The following is a 21713-nucleotide window of genomic DNA, read 5'->3' on the forward strand; positions in this document are numbered from 1 at the left end:
TAAGTTCAATGTCTCTGTCACAAAAGAAAAAAAGACAGAGCAGTCGACATGCCATCATGTGTGCAGGCAGAAGTTCCTTAGTGACTCAATGTCTGCAGTCGGATCTAATATTTACAGGCCAAATTTTAGAATTAGCATGTAAGCCTTCCTATATGTGGTGTGCTTTAATATGCACCATTTTGTTTCATATGTAGTGCGCTTCCTTCCTTGTAACATCCATATAATTGGAAAATTTCATAGGCATGATTTGTTAATGTTGCATGTGTACTAGGCTTAAAGAAGCTTTTCAGCAGCCTTCGTGCACATATTTCTACAACTTTTGCAAGGTAGTGTTACAGTCAAATGCAGCTTCTTGTTTGACAGCCAAGCCCTAAAAACCTTCTGCATTCTTTATTCTTAGTCCTTATTTCACACTTTCACTTCGTTACTTTTTTAATCAACACAATGTCAATAATTTTTCATTTCATCACTTTTTGTGTAATTTTTAGCTTCCTTCCAAGTTTTTACTGTTATTCACCAAGTTTCAGCCTTATAACAGTATACTTCCGTTAATTCAGTTATTCAGTTAATCCGATCGAGACTGAAGGACTCGGCCGCAGCTTTTGCATTTCTGTGGCCCTGAACTTTCATTATTTAGATCCTAGAATTGACCTTCACCGGATAATTGAAACTTGACCAGTCAGCATGCATGTGCACGTCCCCTATTGTGACCCTAATAGCGACCCCTTTAGTGGCAGCATGCCTTGGCAGAGCTTAGGGGAGGAGACAGAGGATGCACTGAACACATGTAATCTCCTGTCCAAAACAACTATTTTCATCTGCCTTAAGAAGAGCTTTTAAGCAATAATGGTAGCTCACTAATGTTCGATTGCAGTATTTACCCGATTCTAACGCAAGCTCTTTCTTAACAACAAATGGGGCAAAAATTTCTTTGCCCGTCAGAGACAAGCCTAAAACAGCATTCATGGCATTCATATGCTTTACCACAGAAGACAACTGTACTGCAGCAAAGCTGACTTTAAAAAGCCATCCAGCGAAGCTGATTGTAATAAACCGGTCACCATTGGACCCTTACCAATGTCGCTTGTTAAATAAACAGGTGCACGTCAGAGCTACACTTTGTTTAGGAGCTTTAATGTCATCTCTAGGTTAATTTTCTACTTTGGACAAATAGAAAGTGAGCGTGTTTGATTTGGGGCTGTGTTAGACTCTGGCAAATACTGCCAAATTAATCAGTGGTGTGTTTTTGCCGTTTTATTCTGCATCTTGTTTAATTCAACCCAACGGATAATTCAATGATTTCCTCAGTCCAATCAAGTTCAAATTAATGGAAGTGGACTGTACAGTACCGGACATTCACACTGATTATATACTTGGAGTACACTGTGCACACATTGTGCTACACTGTTGCTCACCCAAAACACAAACCATTACAACATTAACCTAACAAGGTTTGCTGCTGGGCTAGTTGGCTCGTGGTATATAGTAAAATTGAAAAAGCTCGAACAACAACTGAACAACACAGGCGCTCTTGTGTTCAGTCCTATTTATGTCCTTTTTTGAGTCCTTTTAATTTTACAACATTAACTCCCCTCTCCCTCAAACACAGACCCCCATTTTTGTTTTGTGTACGAGTATAATGCTCAAAGTAAATAAGGCGAGTTCTTTACTCAACGTTTCCAGCCTCAGAATGCGCCTCACATTTTATTCGGATTCGTGACACGAATATGTAAAGCATTTTTTACTTTTATTTTCCCTAGCGTTAACTACGCCTCATGCAAGAGCACACGAGATTTCACGCAGTCATTTTTCTCCTGATTTAGAACGCTGTTAGTAAAGCATTAATGTGGTTACGTGTATTATTTGCAACCTTGAGCAAGACGACCTGTGCTGTTGTGGAGGCACTTCAAGTGAGTGGTCTTCAAATTCGTGTGGTTGATCACTGCCCAGTGCGCGAAAGGCTTTGCCGTGTTCAATTGTGTCCCAGGCATTTCTGAAGTGCTGCTTGTCAAATAACTTGGGTTGCATGGAAAAACACAGTGTTCTTGGTAGCAGTCTCAGAGATGTCAGCAGTGACATCATGTAAATTATGTATGCATTTGTCCTTCCACTTCATTTTGCAACGACACTGCACAGTAATGATGTATAAAGCCCTGCTAGCATCCACTTTTATGCGTCATTTCCTGTTTTACTGTGGCATCACTTCATGTTACTATAGTAATATATTCTTTTCTTTTACTGAAAGGCAGAAAATACCCTCTCGCATTATATTTGCAGTAACATTATTTACGTAAAAATACGATAGTAAGAATGAATCAGATCAGCTAGAAATCAATGCCAAACCTTCCAGCTGGCTTTGCCTTCCTTCAAGACGATTTCCTAGCAGCAGCTGTTCGTTTTGCCCCACCACCATACCCAAAGCTTCATACACTGTGAAGCTTGTATCTGGTATTGCACATGTGAATGTTGTCAATTGCTATCCTGGGAACATGCTATTTTGTTCTGTACTCTCATTTTTGCAAAGAAGGCACGGAGAGAGGAAAGGACATGAATATAGAGCATCTATGAAATATTTTAGATATCACACGAAATGGCTCTTGCTGTGTGCATGCATTGTGCCTAATGTCATCTTCGAATAGAGTGGCAAGGTTCTGCATGAAAGCTTAACAGCTCATATTTGTACTATGTAACCAATGCTGCATAATATGCACTAACAAGCAAGCCTCTCAGAAATGAAGTACTGATAATGCTGGTATTGGTAAATGAATTGTCTGGCTATTTTATATTATCTTTCTTGTTTCATTCTGAAGACTTATTAAAGACTTTTACTTAACAAAAGCCAAATCATCCATATACTGAGCCTTGCTAGAAAGCTGCAAGGGCGTAGAACTTTCCACAACATTGTAAAAAAAATTTTCATTTGGAAAATAGTTTTGCTACATAATGGGTAACAAATATACAAATATTAATTTATTACTCAACACACTGAACTTGCTGAAAAGGCAATATACCTTAGCACTTTATAGAATTTCATACATAAGCAACAAAATTATTCACATGCAGAACCTTCTGGTATGCTCAGGTGCATGAAAGTTTGGAATGGGTAAAGACAACACAAAGGTTTCCAACAATGTGAGCCTTTAAGGTTCGTGTTGGGGAAAGATTGGGCACATGCTAACAAAACTGACATGCTTTTGTCACCGTAACCAAACTGCTAAGGGCACTTTGACAATTTCTTTAAAGTGCTTCACGTTTAGCTTAAATCAGTTCGTTAGTAGGTGCATAGTTTGTGTTAGAGTCCAAGAATGATATCCTACAGCTGTGATTACACTAAAATAAATTCTGCATAATCTCATATGTTAGTGCAAACAGCACATAGCAAAAAGACAGACTAAGTCATTTGTACACAAAATTGAATATTAAGCATGACAAGTGAGGAACTGAAAACAAATAGATGCAGGTAACAATGGCAAACATACAAGGTGAAGATACAAAGTTCACGACAAACAACACACTGGGACTCCTTTCTGTAGGACATCACATTCTTTAACAAAACAGAAATATCTAATGACTCACCACACCAAAAGTAAAAAGAAGAGTGAAGGAATGGAGCTTTCTCGTAATAAGGAAACATTTAGGCATAAATGCCAGTGCCATTACTTGCGGAGCCTCAGTAGTTACGAGTTCATAATAATTAAACAACTCATGATGCCATTAGCAAAGTAAGAATGTGGAGCATAATACAATAAAAAGTGATACATAGCAAAAAATAGAAAAACTTCAGCCCATATGAACTGAAAAAAATTTGCTTTTCAGTGAGCTGTTGAGAAAATGGTGGCAACTTATATACAGCTCACCTTCAAGAGCATATTTCAAGTCCTGCGAGAACAGACTCCATAACGTTTGTGCACTCAGGTGTCCGATGTTGAGCTCTTGGGGAAACCTGTAGCAGTCACAGTTCAAATGGAGAGCATCATGTATGCGCCACATTTACATTACAGCTGGAGTCCTCAAGAAATGAATTATCTTATCATTTGTGGTAGTGCTTTCACACCTACAGCACATTATGTACTGAACACAATGAGATATTGAAGATGCAGCGCTCAAAAACAAAGGGCAATTTATTGCACATAACTAGCTAAGCTTTGGTGTCGCAGAACAAATGTCTGCATTAGGCTTTGTGCTTCATCCAGTTTGTGCTGCTGAGTTTGTGCTGCCGAGTTTGTGCTGCATATTTTCATATTAACATGTCAAGATGGGTGGCATAATTTTCTTAAGATTTTTCCATTTCATTTTTTCTGTCTTTATCCCTTACGGTAACATGCTAACGGCAGTGCGTGGGAAGCACCAAATAGGGTAACACCAACTCACCCAATTTTCTGTTCTCTAGCATTCGAGTCTGATTCACAGCACCTGAAATGCTGCCAATGCCTCCTTTGTGTATAGATGTATAGTGTTGGCAACTGTAGTCAACATGTGTGCATGAAACTGCTTTTTGAGGCTGTGCTGTGCACACCCCACTTGCATTTTTCCCTTACTTACTAGAATCATGCCACAACTATTATTTTGTGTAACTTGTAGTCCCATCTTCATTTAGTTTAAATTTGACCTAGACTGGTATAGCTCGGCTAGTGCATTATTTGCATTATATATATATATATATATATATATATCTATATATATGTATATCAGAGGCAAGTGCTAAGCATTTAACAGTACTGTCAAGTGACTCACTGGTTGAGCACGGGGGCATAGCTGTTACGATCTTCCTCGATGACGGACACCATGAGGGCGATGAGCTTGTGCCAGAAGTCAAGGTTGTGCACACTGGGACCATGCTCCTCCTCCTTATTGTCAGGCTGCTCCACTTGGAACTCACGGTTAAACAGCTCGTAGCAGTTCTCAAACAGGAATTGGCACGTTGACCGAAGGCACGCAATCGCACAGTCCTTCACCACAGTGCTGGCCCGTGGTGGGCTCGTGAGCTCCTGGACCTGCAGTCACACCACATGGCACATTCTAGGCACAGCAAGCTCGCTATTCTCTCTCTCTGGACCAAGGGTGCCCTGTGGACATTTCAGGTTCAAAAACTATGTTCTGAACTGCAAGACTCAATAAAAGATGACGGAAACATTAAGAAAGAAATGAAAACAAAGTGGTACTTGCTTTTTAGTGATAAGGCATGCCCAGGATTGAGGACTGAGCAAGTCAGCACATATTTGTCTCGAGGTTTGCACAGCACTCGTAGAAAATGAGGACAAATGGTAAACCAACTACAGTACGTGTGCAGACTCAATATTAGCAAGACAGAGCATGTACTAAAATGTTTGCAAGGTAGCACATACCGTGTGGTTGCTCTAACACTTGACCGTGTTTTTTGCAAGTGTTGTGTTAACCTCAAGATGAAAGTATGCTCATTCTGCTTTTTGTCCTATACAGGTGTGGCTATAACTTCAGTTTTCTTTTTATAAGTTATATCTAAATTAAGTGACAAGTCAAGAATGCCATGGCATGTGCCTCACAAAGAGAATGAATAAATTATGGGGCTCTACGTGCCAAAATCATGATTTGATTATGAGGCACACCGTTGTGGGGGACTCCGGAATAATTCTGACCACCAGGGGATCTTGAACATGCTCTCAATAGATGGGTCACGGGCATTTTTGCATTTTGCCCGCATCGAAATGCGGCCGCCGTGGCCAGGATTGGATTCCGTGACCTCGTGCTTAGCTGCGCAACACCGCTTGTGGGCTTGGTTGTTGTACCACAATGCAGACAACTAACCCGTTGCCCTTCGCCACGCAGGTTGGTAACAAGTATTCTCTTTTTGCAAACAAGTCTAGATATTATCTTCTGGTGCAGCTGCCGAGCCCCCGGTGCTGTGTCGCTATTGCTGTTGAGAGTGTTTGTGCCATTCGGTCCTTGCTTCTCTTGTCAGGAGACGTTGAGTCTAACCCGGGTCCCGACAATGCTGACCTTGTACTAAAAGAGCTGCAATAACTATCAGCTGGCCACAAAGAAATAATCAGAGAAATGAAAGACATTAAGAACCAACTACTGGCAACGAATAAGATGGTGTCCGATTTGACTTCCCGAGTGACAGTAGTCGAAAAACTTTGCCAAAGCATCATCCCATTGCGAAATATATTGAAGCCGTAAAAGCAGAAACTGCTAAAATTACTGACCTGGCCACTTGCTTGGAACGGCGTATGGATGACGCTGAAAACCAATCACGTAGAAATAACCTAATCTTTTATGGTGTTCCTGATACTAATCCCTCGGAAACATTCGCCCAGTCTGAAGAAGCCGTAACCCAGCTATGCGCTCAGCACCTTAACATTAACATAGATAGAAAAGGAATTGAACAAGCACATTGTCTCGGGAGACATACCGCTGGGCGCCGTCACCCTATAATTGTTAAATTTACGTACTTTAAGACAAAAGAGACTGTCCTATCAAATGGCCATAAGTTCCAAGGCACTGAACACAGTGTCGGTGAAGATTTTTCTAAGGCTGCGGAGAACACCCGCAGGCACCTTGTCGCTTTTGCGAAAGCAAAATCTGCTCGCTTTTCATTGCGTTACAAAACATTGCACATAGGTACTAAACGCTACATATTTGACGAGACATCACAGACTGTCAGAGAAACAGCATAGCAATCGCATTATCCCACAAATACCCTGCCATCCCACGTAATAATCTGTCTTTTTCAGTAATTTTCACGAACATACGCAGCTTTCTGCCAAAGTGTGAACATGTATAAAATCTTATGACATCATCTGCCAGTAACTTACTGATACTAACAGAAACGTGGCTTACAAAAGAAATCAGTGACGCAGAAGTCCTGGCCGATCTTCCCAACTTTGATGTTTATCGATGCGATCGGAGAGGCGCATGTGGAGGAGGTGTTCTGATTGCCATGAACCAACAATTGCTGTGCACACGAATTAACATTGACAGCCACTTGGAAACACTGTGGTTAAAATGTCAATGTTCCCCACAGACAGTACTGCTAAGTGTTTGTTATCGACCCCCTCACCATCAACCGGACTTTTCTAATCTCTTAAACAACATATTAAATGAGATTACTTCAAAGCATCCCAATGCTATTATTCTCCTTTTTGGAGACCTTAATTTTCCCGACATTAACTGGCACAATGGCACTGCTTTACTAACAAATCAAACTGAAGCGAGCAACTTTATAGAAATGTGTTTAAATTACAATTTCACACAGCTAGTACTGGAGCCAACCCGTGTGTCGGGGACATCTGCCAATATTTTAGATCTTATACTAACCAGTCATCCTGAAAGCTTAACATCCCTTACATATCTTCGTGAGATTAGTGATCACAAAGTTATTCATGCTGCCTTCACCTTCGCTCCCCCACCACCCGACATGCACGAGAAGACAATTTGTTTATATGACAAAGATAACTATGAGGCTATAAATACTGAATTAAACACATTCTTTTCTACCTTTGCAGATTAATTTAACAACCATTTGATTTATGATAACTGGCTATTGTTTAAAAACAAACTATGTGAACTAAAGAACTAATTTATTCCCAGGATAACCATTCGGACCAATCGACAAAAACCATGGTTTACGAGATCTTTAAAACGACTAAAAAATAAAAAAGCGTCTTTTTCGCCATGCTATAGTTAAGGCAAGCTCAGCTGCGTGGGAGAAATATTACGCTGCTGAAGCTCCATACTTAATCCGAATTCGTGATGCCAAGCAAACGTTTTTTTACTATGACCTGCCAAGCATTTTACTTACTAATCCAAAAAAATTCTGGCGGGTGATAAACCCCAAGGAAACGCGCATCAATAATCTTACTAACGAGCTGGGTAAAGTGGTGACAGATTTAACCTGCGCTAATATGTTCAACAACATGTTTTCTTCAGTCTTCACTAATGAAATGGACACACTTCCTCCCCCGCCAACCACAAATATACGATGCAACATGTCAGCCATCACATTCACAGTACGCGGGCTCTTATCTGTGATAGAAAATATTAAGTTGTCTTCATCATCTGGCATCAATGACATTAACTCTAAACTACTAAAAAACATGAAACACATTTCTGCAGAGTTTCTCTATTTATTATTTTCACAGTCGCTTTCCACAGGCACCATGCCACACGAGTGGAAGATGGGGAAGGTTACTCCAGTCTACAAATCGGGCAACAAAAATTCTGCCCTAAATTACCGCCCCACGTTATTGACAAGTGTTCCCTGCAAGATGATGGAGCATGTAATCTACTACTCTCATATTATGAACTTTCTAGACGCTAACAACTTCTTTCATCCTTCACAGCACGGGTTTCCGCAGGGGCCGTTCTTGCGAGACCCAGCTTGCACTATTCCTTCATGACGTTCATGCTAATCTTGACTGTAACATACAAACAGACGCCATTTTTTTTTTTTTATTACGCGAAAGCATTTGACAATATAGCTCATCAACGCCTATTATTAAAACTTTCTCATTTGCAGTTGCATCCTGATATCCTAAAATGGCTTGAGCAATTTTTAACTAACCGCTCACAATATGTCTCATTTAATAACCATGCTTCAAACATTACACTCGTCACATCAGGTGTACCACAGGGGTTCGTCCTTGGCCCCCTTCTTTCCTTAATTTACATTAACGACTTACCCTTGTATGTGTCCTGCCATATCCATATGTCTGCCAATGACTGCATTATTTACCGCGCAGTCAATACCATCACTGACCAAACAACTCTTCAACCTGACCTTAACCAGGTACAAGAATGGTGTGATGTTTGGCTGATGACACTCAATGCTAATAAATGCAAACTTGTCTCATTTACCCGTCATCATCACCCTCTTCACTTTTCTTATTGGACTGGTGACGTCACCGTGGAATCAGTGGAATCCTACAAATACCTAGGTATCACCTTGACTAATGATCTAACCTGGAATGCACATGTTACTAATGTATTTCATTGGCTAACAAAACATTGGGATTTCTAAGACGTCACCTTCGCCTCGCTCCATTGCATGTAAAACTGTTAGCCTATAGATCATTGGCAAGAATGAAACTCGAATACACATCTGCCATCAGGAATCCGCATCAAGCATATCTCGCCAATGCCCTCGAGGCAGTTCAAAATCGCGCCAGCAGGTATATTCATTCCACATACTCTTACACGTCAGCATATCATCCTTAAAAAAAGAATCTTCCTTATCGCTTCTATCCCTTCATCGCCGCATTGCCCCCCTTTCCCTCTTCCACAGGTTCTACTATTCGACGCTTAATCGACCACCATACATTGTTCCTCCACCGTGCCGGTCACGACGCACTGGCCATCCCCAGCAGGTAGCACAACCACATTCACGCACAAATACATTTTCAGCCTCATTTTTCTACCAAGCATCTGAAGACTGGAATGGCCTTCCTCATCAAATCGTTGCCATCATCTGCTCTTCACAATTTGTTCAAGATGTAACAACTTTTTATCTACAGAATTGAATGCATTATAACACTTGTTTGTATATGTTGTATTCCCACCCCTTATGTAATACCCCTACTACGGGGTCTTTAAGGAAATAAAATGAAAATGAAATGAACCTAATAGCTTTCAAATCAAATATGAGTATTAAAGATATAATATCAATAATATTCGCAATTTTTGAACATTCGTGCACCCCTAATGAGGACATAACTTTGGCACAAAAATCGAATATACTGCATTTTCCCAAAGCCTCACAAGAGAGCATTTCAGTGTCTGAGCACATATGAGTTTATCCAAGCAGTGTCTACACTTCAACAGAATTTGCCTGAAATGGTTTGTGAGCTATTTGTAATATTAGATAATCTTTACTGGATTGCTTTTTCTGTGACTGTGTTAAAAAAAGAAGCACTCCAATAAAAAATGCACGTGGCCACAACTCTGCAGTTTCAAGTGATGGAATGTGAACAAGAGTCATAGAGAACATTGCTGTCTCTCTAATGAAATGAAACAATATCTCTATAGGTTTCAAGACAGGTGTTGATTTAACAGTGATCACCATAAGTGAAATCACTATAAATAAAATGTTGCGATCACGAGCTCTTGGTTTTCAGTTTTACTGTAATATAAATAACAATCTGATACATTGCACCCAAAATTAACTTGTGCACTTAATTTGATAAACACCAATCTCTACTGTTTGCAATGTAGAGACAGAAGAGCATACACCCAACGTAACTGAATTAAAAGCAGGTTTATAACTACATTAAAGTCATAATATAGTATCACACCACTTACTTTCATTCTGAAGAAAGTGATGCTAGTGAGAAGATCTACAGTAGACTTCAAATCTTGTAGCTTTTCTGGTGAAGATGCAGGAAAATTGTTCTGAAAAAAAAAAAAAAAACAAGAAATTATAATGAGAGTGAACGCTTGTTTGCGATATCTAAAAAAAACAGTTTAGTACAAATTTTTATTTTCCACGGTATGGTACTAAATTTTGAGTCAAGAGAACACAATAAGGTTGATTCAAGAATTCTGGTTTCAGTACAAAAATGGCTGAACACTACGAGAAATGTAAGTTACTTTTTTGCGTCTTTACAGCTCCCAAGAGCTTTCACTTGAAACAAACGTCACTACTCAAGCAATGCAAGGTGTCAACACGTTAGCACAATTTTGGCAAATAATAGTGATTTAGCATGTCCGGAATTCCGGCAAACCCAAGTGGAATGGGCGTTTTACTGGATGAGTGAAGGTGCGAACGTGAACGGCCTGCACGGTGCAGCCACCAGGTGGCACAGAGCTCAACCAGACAAACACTCAGAGCTAGTATTGCAGTAAAGAAGTGTAGTCCACTTCGCTGCTAGCGTAAATTTTGGCAGCAGTGTAATCGTGTTGCTGCCAAAAATTTACACCAACAACAAAGTAAAATACACTTGGTAACTGCAATATTAGCTGTGTTTGTCTGGTTGAAATCTGCATCACCAGATGGCTGCACTGTGCAGGCCGTTCATGTTTGCACCTGTTCTCACCCAGTAAAATGCCCAGTCTGTTTGTGTTTACCAGAATATCAGACACGATAAACTCTTTAATGAGCTATAAAGGACTGCTAGACAAACCAGAGCATCAAACCATCTATCTTTATTGTGCTACTGCATTACTAGTTTTATGAAAGAATACTATTAATGGTTTAAATGTATTTATTAATCTAGGCTGCCTTAAATGTGTAAACTAATGTCAAATATGCTAAGACATTTATGCATTGGCCCCATGAACTGTCATTTTAATGCAGCCAAAAAGAAATATTTATGCCAGTACAGTGTTTGCAGTTAAATATTGAAATGTCATTACATCAAATAAATCAGATTAATGATATTAGGAATCTATGTATGCTGGGAGGAAAAAAAGCATAGGTATACTTACTCTGTACATAGAGAGGTCAATTCTTAGAGAATTATGCAAGTGATCTAGTATTTTTACAAATTTTTCTTTCTGCAAGAAAAAGAAAGGACATAGAGTTTAAGGACCATTATCAATCTTAATCAAAACAGTGCATAGTCTATATTCCCTTCAGGTTCTGCGTACAGATTTTTGCATGCCAACAAATATAGTGCATCAAAAGCAAAAGCACCGATGAAAATAAACCTTCAAAATCTTCTGATTAAACCTGTGTTGCAAGTTTAAACAATATGTGTGCGGTGTTTTAGTAAAATGACTTGCGAGATAGATGTTTGGGTGTTTGCTCTATATATCAGTATGCTACCAAGAAGCGGGTTCACTTCTTTCATTGTTTTTCACAATGTTTTACACCCAGCATATATTTCAAGTGGCTGGGCAGATTTTTCCCAAGTATGCTAGGCATGAAATGTTGATGTTCTCATATCTTACATCCTTAGAGAGTGCCCTTGCATAGAGACCACATCTTGTAAACTTTACAAAACTCACTGAAGAACTGAAATTTCTTAATTCATTCAACAGCAGTATGCTTTTCATGATTCTGAGGATGCAAAACATGTGGCTAATTAAAAATTTCAATGGACAGAATTAATTGGTGCCTGAAGAGAATAAACAGCGATGGCTAAATTCGGAGCTGACTGAACAGGATTAGCAAGTTTTCCAAGCTACGCTGTTGTGATCCACAAGTCAAGCAGACAGAAATTTGTTGCACATATAAAATCAGTGAATCGGAAAGATAGGCATTTGGCTTATGGAACTGTAAAGTAAATACACGGTAGTACATATAAAACTGTTCTTCCTTAAAATTTGCGGAAAGGTAGGAACACAAGAAGCAACAGTGATCTTGAACATAGGACTTGGGGAACATAAGAAAAACAGGTCAGCACATTTATCTCGGTAAAAGCACTCAGATGCCAGAGTATGCAAGAAATTGAGTGCAGCACCGAGCCAGGATGGCTCGAAGAGCTTTCATAATTTTTAAAGGTGCACAATGCAGTGAAAACAATAAGACAAGATGAAGTAGCATATATTTTCAGAGACTCACGCCAAAATTAGAAGCAGCAAAGCGGTCACTGGCAGAAACCGCAGATGATGCAGCTGTGTGTGCATAGTAAGCATTGATGTTGGCAAGGAGGGTGCTCATCACAGCAGGCACCCCTTGGCACATGTACTTGACTGACAGGCAGTGGAAGTGCCTGTAAATGCACGTGCGAGTGTGGTTACATCTACCTGTGGCCTTAACAACATCTTCACAAATGGCTGGCTTCATGCTAACGCTGACCATCCTACGTGACATGCAAGTCTTCCAGAAAAGATTATCTGCTACAGTCAGTAGAACAGGGTATTATATATGCATATCTGACCATTACGCTGAATTTCAATAAAATATAGGAGATAACAATGATTTAGAGCATGTGGTTTACAAATGAATAAAACACAAAAAGCGTAATACAATCTCTCTGTGCCATAGGTCAATAAACATGACATGGCAAATTAAATATCTAGCAATGTTTCATGGTCTAAGTCAGCTATTACTCCTGATAGCACAACCCTCAGACAAAGCTTATATGATGTACAAAACGTGGTGAGCCATCTGTATGTTTCATATGTGCTGCCGTGACCTATGAGGATATCTTACAACGCTTTCTTGAACTCGTGCAATTAGAAAGAAACATGCACGTGACAATAAGCCAGTGTAGCTTTGAAATATAGCTTATTTTTCTGAATGGTGCAAAATTTTGCATACTATAATGAGGAAAGTTCATCAGAAAGAAGAGGAAGAAAGAAAGGAGCACTTACGTCATTGCCTGATATATGGATTCTATCCCATATCTCATTGCAAACTCGTCCACAATTTCTTGTGCAGTTTCTTCAAAGTAGATTTTCCATGCATCATCCTGCAGAAATGTGACTGGTATGTGAGAGTTCAGCAAAGACTGAATATTTAACTGCTATTAATCTCTGACAGCATCAAGGTGGCTTGACCAATTGTTATGCGCGATTCCAGGCCTGTCTTTTCCAGAAGAAAATCATAAAGCATTGTATGAGCTTAGGAGAGCTGCTGCATGGACATGGACTTGTGTTGGTGCCTGCCAGCAATTGAAGGAAATAGCATGGGTTAAAAATGCAGCAGAGTGACTTCACGATATCAGTTGACGGAAAAATTTTGTTTTGTCTTCTCATTTGGATCAATAACGCAAACATTTTGGATTATTGAAATAAAAAATACAAAGCATCTCAGCTCATTAAATGTTGTGGTGAAATATGAATGTAAACAGAGCAGCAATAATCTTTATTTTATTTGTGGTTCTTTGAAGAAAGAAGGGAAAGGAGAATTTTGCTGGCCATACCACAAGTCTCTAGCTGACAGCTGACATCTGAACATCAGCCAGCAGGATAAAGGACTAACAGGTTAAAAGCAGACAGAATAGGAGAAAGTATAAAGAGAGAAAGAAGAGCAAGGAGAACAAAAAGAAAGATGGACTATTTAGATTATTTACAGAAGTTGTAGGAAGTTTCATTTCCCTTGCACTGTTACAGCTATGTTTGCTTACATATGATGTGTGTAGGAACAGCAGGGCATGATGCTCTGACTCGACTACTCCTGGAAGGAGCACGGGCTCTGGCACAAAATCTTTTTTGAAGTTGTTCAAATAAAAATGCTGATCCTTTCATATATGCAACAAACTGAGAGCAAATGTGGCAAGGTTATGAAAAATGGGGACTGAGAAGCAGCGACGACAGCAATTGCACAAAGAAGAACCAGTGGAATGAAAAGAACCGCCAGGAAAGAATGAAACAAAAACACAAGCAAGTGAAAAAAGAAACAACAGAAGCAAGCACTTGGCAATGCCTTGAGTCACTCTGCTGCTGCACTGAAAACAAGCCCTACGGAAGATTATGATTTGAATTTGTACTTGTATTTTAGTGAAATTCTTAAGTCAGTAAAGCCATTATTACTCCTCAAATACTAGCTTTATCAGTAAGTGCTATAAATATTTCATAGAATGTCACTTTTGTTTCATTGCTGCTCATCTTAAGCTGATGTCGCACTTATAATCAGATATGACTCTGTCAGCCAGCTTTCATATTATGCTTTCAAACTCTATCCAAGGCGATTCAATGGTTGTAGGAGTGTGCAAATATACGAATCTTTCAGATAAAGAATTGAATATTGCCCTATTAAATTCAAAGACCAAACTGAGTAGCCACCATTCATAAATATTGTCACGTGGTGGTGACGTTAAAGAACACAGTAGCAAGTACTGTGAAAGACAAAACTAACTTTTATTGGGCGAACCTGTGCCCACAAAAACAGGCTACACTTATAGCACAATGATAGCGGCGAACACGGTCGGCGATCGTCGAAAATCTGATCAGCGGGTCAAGTCCGTCGGCTTTTATACAGCAGTCATCGAAGGTTCCAGACTAATCGTTGGGACCCGCATGCCTTCCACAAAGTTCTACAACATTCGAGTCACGCGATGAAATCAGATAACACAAGGTTCGGCGACAACAGACAGCGGATAGAAGCATCGATAACTTTCCAGAAACTTCGGATACATGCAGATGCGTCCCGCGCTGTGCGATAACATTTGTTAGGCGGCGAAACGTGGTCGCCCGTTAAATATAAGTACACGTGTCAATACCCCCCTCTTAAAAAGCATCGATCCGATGCTGCAAACAAACGAAAGTAATCAAAGAAAAGCACTCCTAACAAAGAAAACAACAAAATAAGGAAGTTCGTCAGCATCCGTAAAAGGGTTTAAGACGCACCACGTGGACCACTTCAGATCGTGCGCGGCGTCGCTGTGAATGCGAAATGCCGTCTGGCACGACCTCATAGTCCAGTGCGCCAATACGTCGGATGACCTTGTAGGGTCCGAAATATTGTCGCAGTAGTTTTTCACTGAGTCCTCGTCGGCGTATCGGGGTCCACATCCAAACACAGTCGCCGGGCTGGTACTCGACGGAGCGTCGTCGGAGGTTGTAGTGTCGGCTGTCGGTCCTCTGCTGGTTCTTGATCCGCAGGCGGGCGAGCTGTCGGGCTTCTTCGGCGCGCTGGAGGTAGGTAGCGACGTCAAGGTTCTCCTCGTCAGTGACGTGCGGCAGCATGGCGTCGAGCGTCGTCGTCGGCTTCCTGCCGTAGACCAGCTTGAACGGCGTGATCTGTGTTGTTTCTTGCACCGCCGTGTTGTAAGCGAATGTTACGTACGGCAGGACGGCATCCCAGGTCTTGTGTTCGACGTCGACGTACATCGCTAGCATGTCGGCGAGGGTCTTATTCAGCCGCTCCGTAAGACCATTCGTCTGTGGGTGGTAGGCCGTTGTCCTCCTGTGCCTTGTCTGACTGTATTTCAGAATGGCTTGGGTGAGCTCCGCTGCAAAGGCCGTTCCTCTGTCGGTGATGAGGACTTCTGGGGCGCCATGTCGCAGCAGGATGTTTTCGACAAAGAATTTCGCCACTTCGGCTGCGCTACCTTTCGGCAGTGCTTTTGTTTCAGCGAAGCGGGTGAGGTAGTCCGTCGCCACGACGATCCACTTATTTCCGGTTATTGACGTCGGAAAGGGTCCCAGCAAGTCCATCCCGATCTGCTGGAATGGTCGGCAAGGAGGCTCGATTGGCTGTAGTAATCCGGCTGGCCTTGTCGGCGGTGTCTTGCGTCGCTGACAGTCTCGGCACGTTCTGACATAACGGGCGACGTCGGTGGTCAGGCACGGCCAATAATACTTTTCTTGTATCCTCGATAGTGTCCGAGAAAATCCGAGGTGTCCAGCGGTCGGATCGTCATGTAGGGCATGCAATACTTCTGGACGAAGTCCTGACAGGACAACAAGAAGGTAATTGGCGCGGACTGGTGAGAAGTTCTTCTTCACGAGTAGATTGTTTTGAAGCGTGAAGGAAGATATTCCGCGCTTAAATGCTCTGGGGACAACGTCGGTGTGCCCTTCCAAATATTCGACGAGGCCTTTTAGCTCCGGGTCTGCCCGTTGCTGTTCAGCGAAGTGTTCCGCGCTTAAAATTCCAAGGAAGGCGTCGTCATTCTCGTCATCTTGCGGCGGTGGGTCAATGGGTGCGCGTGATAGGCAGTCGGCATCGGAGTGTTTTCATCCGGACTTGTAGGTTACAGTGATGTCGTATTCTTGTAGTCTGAGGCTCCACCGCGCCAGTCGTCCTGAAGGATCCTTTATATTCGCTAGCCAATACAATGCGTGATGGTCACTGACTACTTTGAATGGCCTGCCATAAAGATAAGGGCGAAATTTAGCTGTAGCCCAAACGATGGCGAGGCATTCCTTTTCGGTCGTAGAATAGTTGCCTTCAGCTTTTGACAGCGACCGGCTAGCGTAAGCTATCACCTGTTCGACTCCATTTCTTCTCTGGACTAGAACGGCACCGAGGCCTAGGCTACTGGCATCAGTATGAATGCGAAGTACTTGCGCACTTCGCAAGTACCGGCGGCGACTGCATGCGTCGTTTGAGTTCTTCAAATGCGTCGGCCTGCGGCGTTTCCCACTTGAACTCAACATCACATTTAGTTAGACGTGTGAAAGGCTCGGCGATGCGTGAAAAGTTCTTGACAAAGCGCCTGTAGTAGGCACACGTGCTAAGGAATCTACGCACTGCCTTCTTGTTGATGGGTTGCGGGAACTGTGCGATGGCAGCTGTCTTTTGCGGGTCTGGACGGACACCAGATTTGCTGATTACGTGGCCTAGGAACAGAAGCTCATCGTAAGCGAAGCGGCATTTTTCCGGCTTCAGAGTAAGCCCTGACGACTTGATGGCCTCTAGTACTGACGCAAGCCGCCTGAGGTGATCGTCGAAATTTCCAGCGAAGACGACGACGTCATCCAAATAAACGAGACAGGTCTGCCACTTCAATCCTGCTAACACCATGTCCATGACGCGCTGGAATGTTGCAGGCGCCGAGCACAGTCCGAATGGCATAACCTTGAACTCCTAGAGGCCGTCTGGGGTGATGAAGGCCGTCTTTTCGCGATCTCTTTCGTCGACTTCTATTTGCCAATAGCCAGACTTGAGGTCCATCGACGAGAAGTATTTAGCGTTGCAGAGCCGATCCAATGCGTCGTCTATTCGTGGGAGGGGGTATACGTCCTTCTTCGTGATCTTGTTCAGACGACGATAATCGACGCAGAAACGTAGGGTTCCGTCCTTTTCCTTTACCAGGACAACAGGGGATGCCCACGGGCTTTTCGACGGCTGGATGATGTCGTTGCGCAGCATTTCGTCGACTTGTTCTCTTATAGCTGCACGTTCTCGCGGCGAAACTCGGTAACGGCTCTGGCGGAGTGGGCGAGCGCACTCCTCGGTGATTATGCGATGCTTGGCGACTGGTGTTTGTCGAATCCTCGATGACGTCGAAAAGCAGCCTTTGTATCGTTGGAGCAGACTTCTGAGCTGCTGTTGCTTAATCACGGGGAGACTTGGATTAATGTCGTAGTCTGGTTCATGAACCATCGTCGTCCGGGTAGATGCGGCGGAATCCGAGAGGACAAACGCATTACTGGTTTCCAGAATTTCCTCGATGTACGCGATCGTCGTGCCCTTGTTGATGTGCTTGAACTCTTGGCTGAAGTTTGTCAGCAACACTTCAGTTCTCCCTCCATGCAGTCGAGCGATCCCTCTCGCGACGCAAATTTCACGGTCTAGCAGTAGACCTTGGTCGCCTTCGATGACGCCTTCTACGTCAGCGGGTGTTTCGGTGCTGACCGAAACAACAATGCTCGAGCGAGGCGGGATGCTCACTTGATCTTCGAGAACACTCAAGGCATGGTGACTGCAAAAGCTCTCCGGCGGCATCGCTTGATCTTCCGACAGCGTTATCGATTTTGACTTCAGGTCCATGATTGCGCCGTGATGGTTCAGGAAGTCCATGCCGAGAATGACGTCTCGTGAACACTGTTGGAGGATAACGAAGGTGGCAGGGTAAGTCCGGTCACGAACGGTTATTCTTGCCGTACAGATTCCAGTCGGCGTAATGAGGTGTCCTCCAGCGGTCCGAATTTGGGGGCCCTCCCATGCAGTCTTAACCTTCTTCAACTGGGCCGCGATGTGTCCACTCATTACGGAGTAATCGGCCCCTGTGTCGACTAAGGCAGAGACTGCGTGGCCGTCGAGAAGTACGTCGAGGTCGGTGGTTCTTTGTCTGGCGTTGCAGTTGGGTCTTGGCGTCGGATCACGGCTGCGTCGTATTGAACTGAAGCTGGAACGTCGCGTCGTCAAGCCGTCTTTCGTCGGTGTAGTCTTGGCTTCCTGACTTCGTCGGGACGGCGGCGTGTCGTCATTAGGTCGTCGAGATGTTTTCTTTGTCGTCTTCGTCGGCGGCGGAGGATCTTCGTCAGTTCAACGAACAGCAACCGCACCTCCATCGGTTGCTGCTTTTAGTTTTCCGGATATGGGCTTGCTGACCGGCCCCGGGCTGGGCCAGTGTATGGTCGGCGCTGCGGCGAGAAGTAGCGGCCTGGTGATGGCGAACGCGACGGTCATCGAGAGCTCCACTGAGTAGCGGCGAGGTAGTCGGCGATATCGCGAGGGCGTTCACCTTGCTGCGGGCGTGGAGCGTTGACGGCGAAACCTCGCAGTCCCATCTCCCGGTATGGGCATCGGCGATACACATGGCCGGCTTCTCCGCAGTGATAGCAGAGCGGGCGGTGGTCGGGGTCTCGCCAAATATCCGTCTTCCTCGCGTAGGTGCGCTGGGCGACGGGTGGGCGTGCTGGCGGCGGTGGACGACGGAATTGCGTCGTTGCAGGGCCCTGGCGTGGTCGCGGAGGGGGACCTTGACGGCGTGCGACGGCGGCGTATGTTATCGCTTCTGGCTGGGGCTGCGGTAATTGTGGTTGCAGCTCGGGAACTCCAAGCGATCGGTATACCTCTTCTTTCACAATGTCGGCGATCGAAGCCACTTGGGGCTGCGACGAAGGCAGGACCTTGCACAGTTCTTCGCGCACAATGGCCCTGATGGTCTCCTGAAGGTCGCCGGAATCCAGTCCTTGGATGGCGTACTGCGGCGTGAGCCCCTGGCGGTTATATTGCCGGGTGCGCATTTCCAGAGTTTTCTCGATCGTCGATGCCTCTGCAGAAAACTCAGCTACAGTCTTCAGCGGCTTACGAATAAGTCCTGCGAAAAGTTCTTGCTTGACGCCCCGCATCAGGAAGCGGACTTCTTTCTCCTCTGACATTTCCGGGTCGGCGTGCCGGAAAAGACGGGCCATCTCCTCCGTGAAGATCGCAATCGTCTCGTTTGGCAGCTGCACTCTGGTTTCTAGTAGTGCTTGGGCTCACTCTTTTCGCACGACGCTTGTAAACGTTTGCAAGAAGCCGCTTCGGAACAGGTCCCACGTCGTTAAAGTGGCTTCTCGATTCTCGATCCAGGTCCTGGCGGTGTCTTCCAGTGCGAAATAGACATGCCGCAGCTTGTCGTCGCTGTCCCAACTGTTAAACGTGGCGACTCTCTCATACGTCTCGAGCCAGGTTTCAGGGTCCTCGAATGTTGATCTGCGGAACGTCGGAGGTTCCCTGGGCTGCTGCAGCACGATGGGGGACGCTGGGGCTGCCATTGGGGTTGTCTTTTCCACAATCTTCTTGGTCTTCTCAGGTAGAAGTCCGTGCTCCGGGGGCAGCTGTTGAAGACTGCGGCTTGCTCGATGCTCCGGGACTACGTTGGTGTTCTCTTTGCGGTCCGGGCTTGGATCATGGCTTGTCGGGGGAGTCCGGTACATGAACGAAAAGCACCTCCACCCGATGTCACATGGTGGTGACGTTGAAGAACACAGTAGCAAATACTGTGAAAGTCAAAACTAACTTTTATTGGGCGAACCTGTGCCCACAAAAACAGGCTACACTTATAGCACAACGATAGCGGCGAACACGGTCGGCGATTGTCGAAAATCTGATCAGCGGGTCAAGTCCGTCGGCTTTTATACAGCAGTCATCGAAGGTTCCAGACTAATCGTTGGGACCCGCATGCCTTCCACAAAGTTCTACAACATTCGAGTCACGCGATGAAATCAGATAACACAAGGTTCGGCGACAACAGACAGCGTATAGAAGCATCGATAACTTTCCAGAAACTTCGGATACATGCAGATGCGTCCCGCGCTGTGCGATAACATTTGTTAGGCGGCGAAACATGGTCACCCGTTAAATATAAGTACATGTGTCAATATTTTTAAAACACAGTTCTTTAATATTTGAATTTGCACAGCGTACTTGATCAAGCATAAAATCTGAACAAGAACGCGATATATCTCATCATGGTGATCATAGCAAACATAAGACACAAGAAGTTTTGTAGTGGAGCACACTAAGACACTCAGGAAAACAGGCTCTTCCAGGTACCATCCCCATTCATCATTCACTATCCTTTGCAATCATCAATGAGTCTCGAGCATGCGAATAAAGTGATTATTTGCTCCTAATGCTCCGTATGTGCATTTATTAAAGAACGTTTCATGACATGCAATGTAATAAAGAAACCTGCTAACGTGAAGGATGTGAAGATGGTTTTACATATTGATGACGAAAATGGCTGCTCACTACTAGAGAATTATTTGAAAAATATTCTTTCATTCGATTCGATTTGCTTTTCTAACTATTCGATATTTATTTTATTTGCTCTCAAAAATTATTATTCGCATGATACTCCTACAAAGTTAGTTGGTGATAACTGAAACGTGCAGTGTAACATAACTGAGTGTGCATACATAAATGAGAAATAGCTTGCTACTCTTCCTGTGGGAGCTGGAGCGAGCTAGAAGCCATGTGAAGAACAGTGCTCTTGAACAACATCAATAATGTCAAATAATATTATGGGCTACAGTCAGCACAGCCACAATGCTGCCTGTCCTCAATATTCTTTGGCATACTGTGACCTCCTGTAACACTATGTGTGGAAAGTAGGTGCACAACATTACAGTGGATGCTTAGGAGCACTAAGCAGCTTCACTTGCTCGTGCTTGGGTTCTGTTGTCTTGCTTACTGCTTCATGTTATTCACCTCTGCTCACAATATTGCATTGTAATTTAAAGTACTTACCCCTTTAGCTTCTGGCAGTTTCACCATTCCCCCATTTTGCTCACAAAGGTAATAAAACAGGCTCTGAAAACAACAATAAAGAATGTCAAGGTTGTTCAAACTCAGAAATAATGTAATGGTACAGTGATCTTTTTAGTGTTTACGTCAACTCAATTGAAGGGCTCTGTTTCATTTTAATCTTTGTCAGAACAAAAATTTACCAGTCCACATAACAGTGTGT

At 43.4% G+C, this 21713-nt stretch overlaps 1 protein-coding gene across 6 annotated transcripts in view; it reads right to left on the minus strand.

Annotated features, from left to right (window-relative positions):
* The window catches only part of LOC126542789 (protein unc-13 homolog B-like), a 282991-nt gene that overhangs the window by 57531 nt on the left and 203747 nt on the right, over positions 1–21713 (minus strand). For all 6 annotated transcript variants that reach the window (XM_055077447.2, XM_055077445.2, XM_055077446.2 and 3 more), the window contains exons 12-18: positions 21494–21556; positions 13234–13331; positions 12479–12629; positions 11401–11469; positions 10276–10365; positions 4735–4994; positions 3858–3943 (exon numbers count right to left, since the gene is read on the minus strand). In XM_055077447.2, the coding sequence (XP_054933422.1) occupies positions 3858–3943; positions 4735–4994; positions 10276–10365; positions 11401–11469; positions 12479–12629; positions 13234–13331; positions 21494–21556 (817 nt within the window). The remainder of the gene's footprint in view (positions 1–3857; positions 3944–4734; positions 4995–10275; positions 10366–11400; positions 11470–12478; positions 12630–13233; positions 13332–21493; positions 21557–21713) is intronic.

This window comes from Dermacentor andersoni, chromosome 2 (genome assembly GCF_023375885.2).
Source record: "Dermacentor andersoni chromosome 2, qqDerAnde1_hic_scaffold, whole genome shotgun sequence".
Lineage (NCBI taxonomy): Eukaryota > Metazoa > Arthropoda > Arachnida > Ixodida > Ixodidae > Dermacentor > Dermacentor andersoni.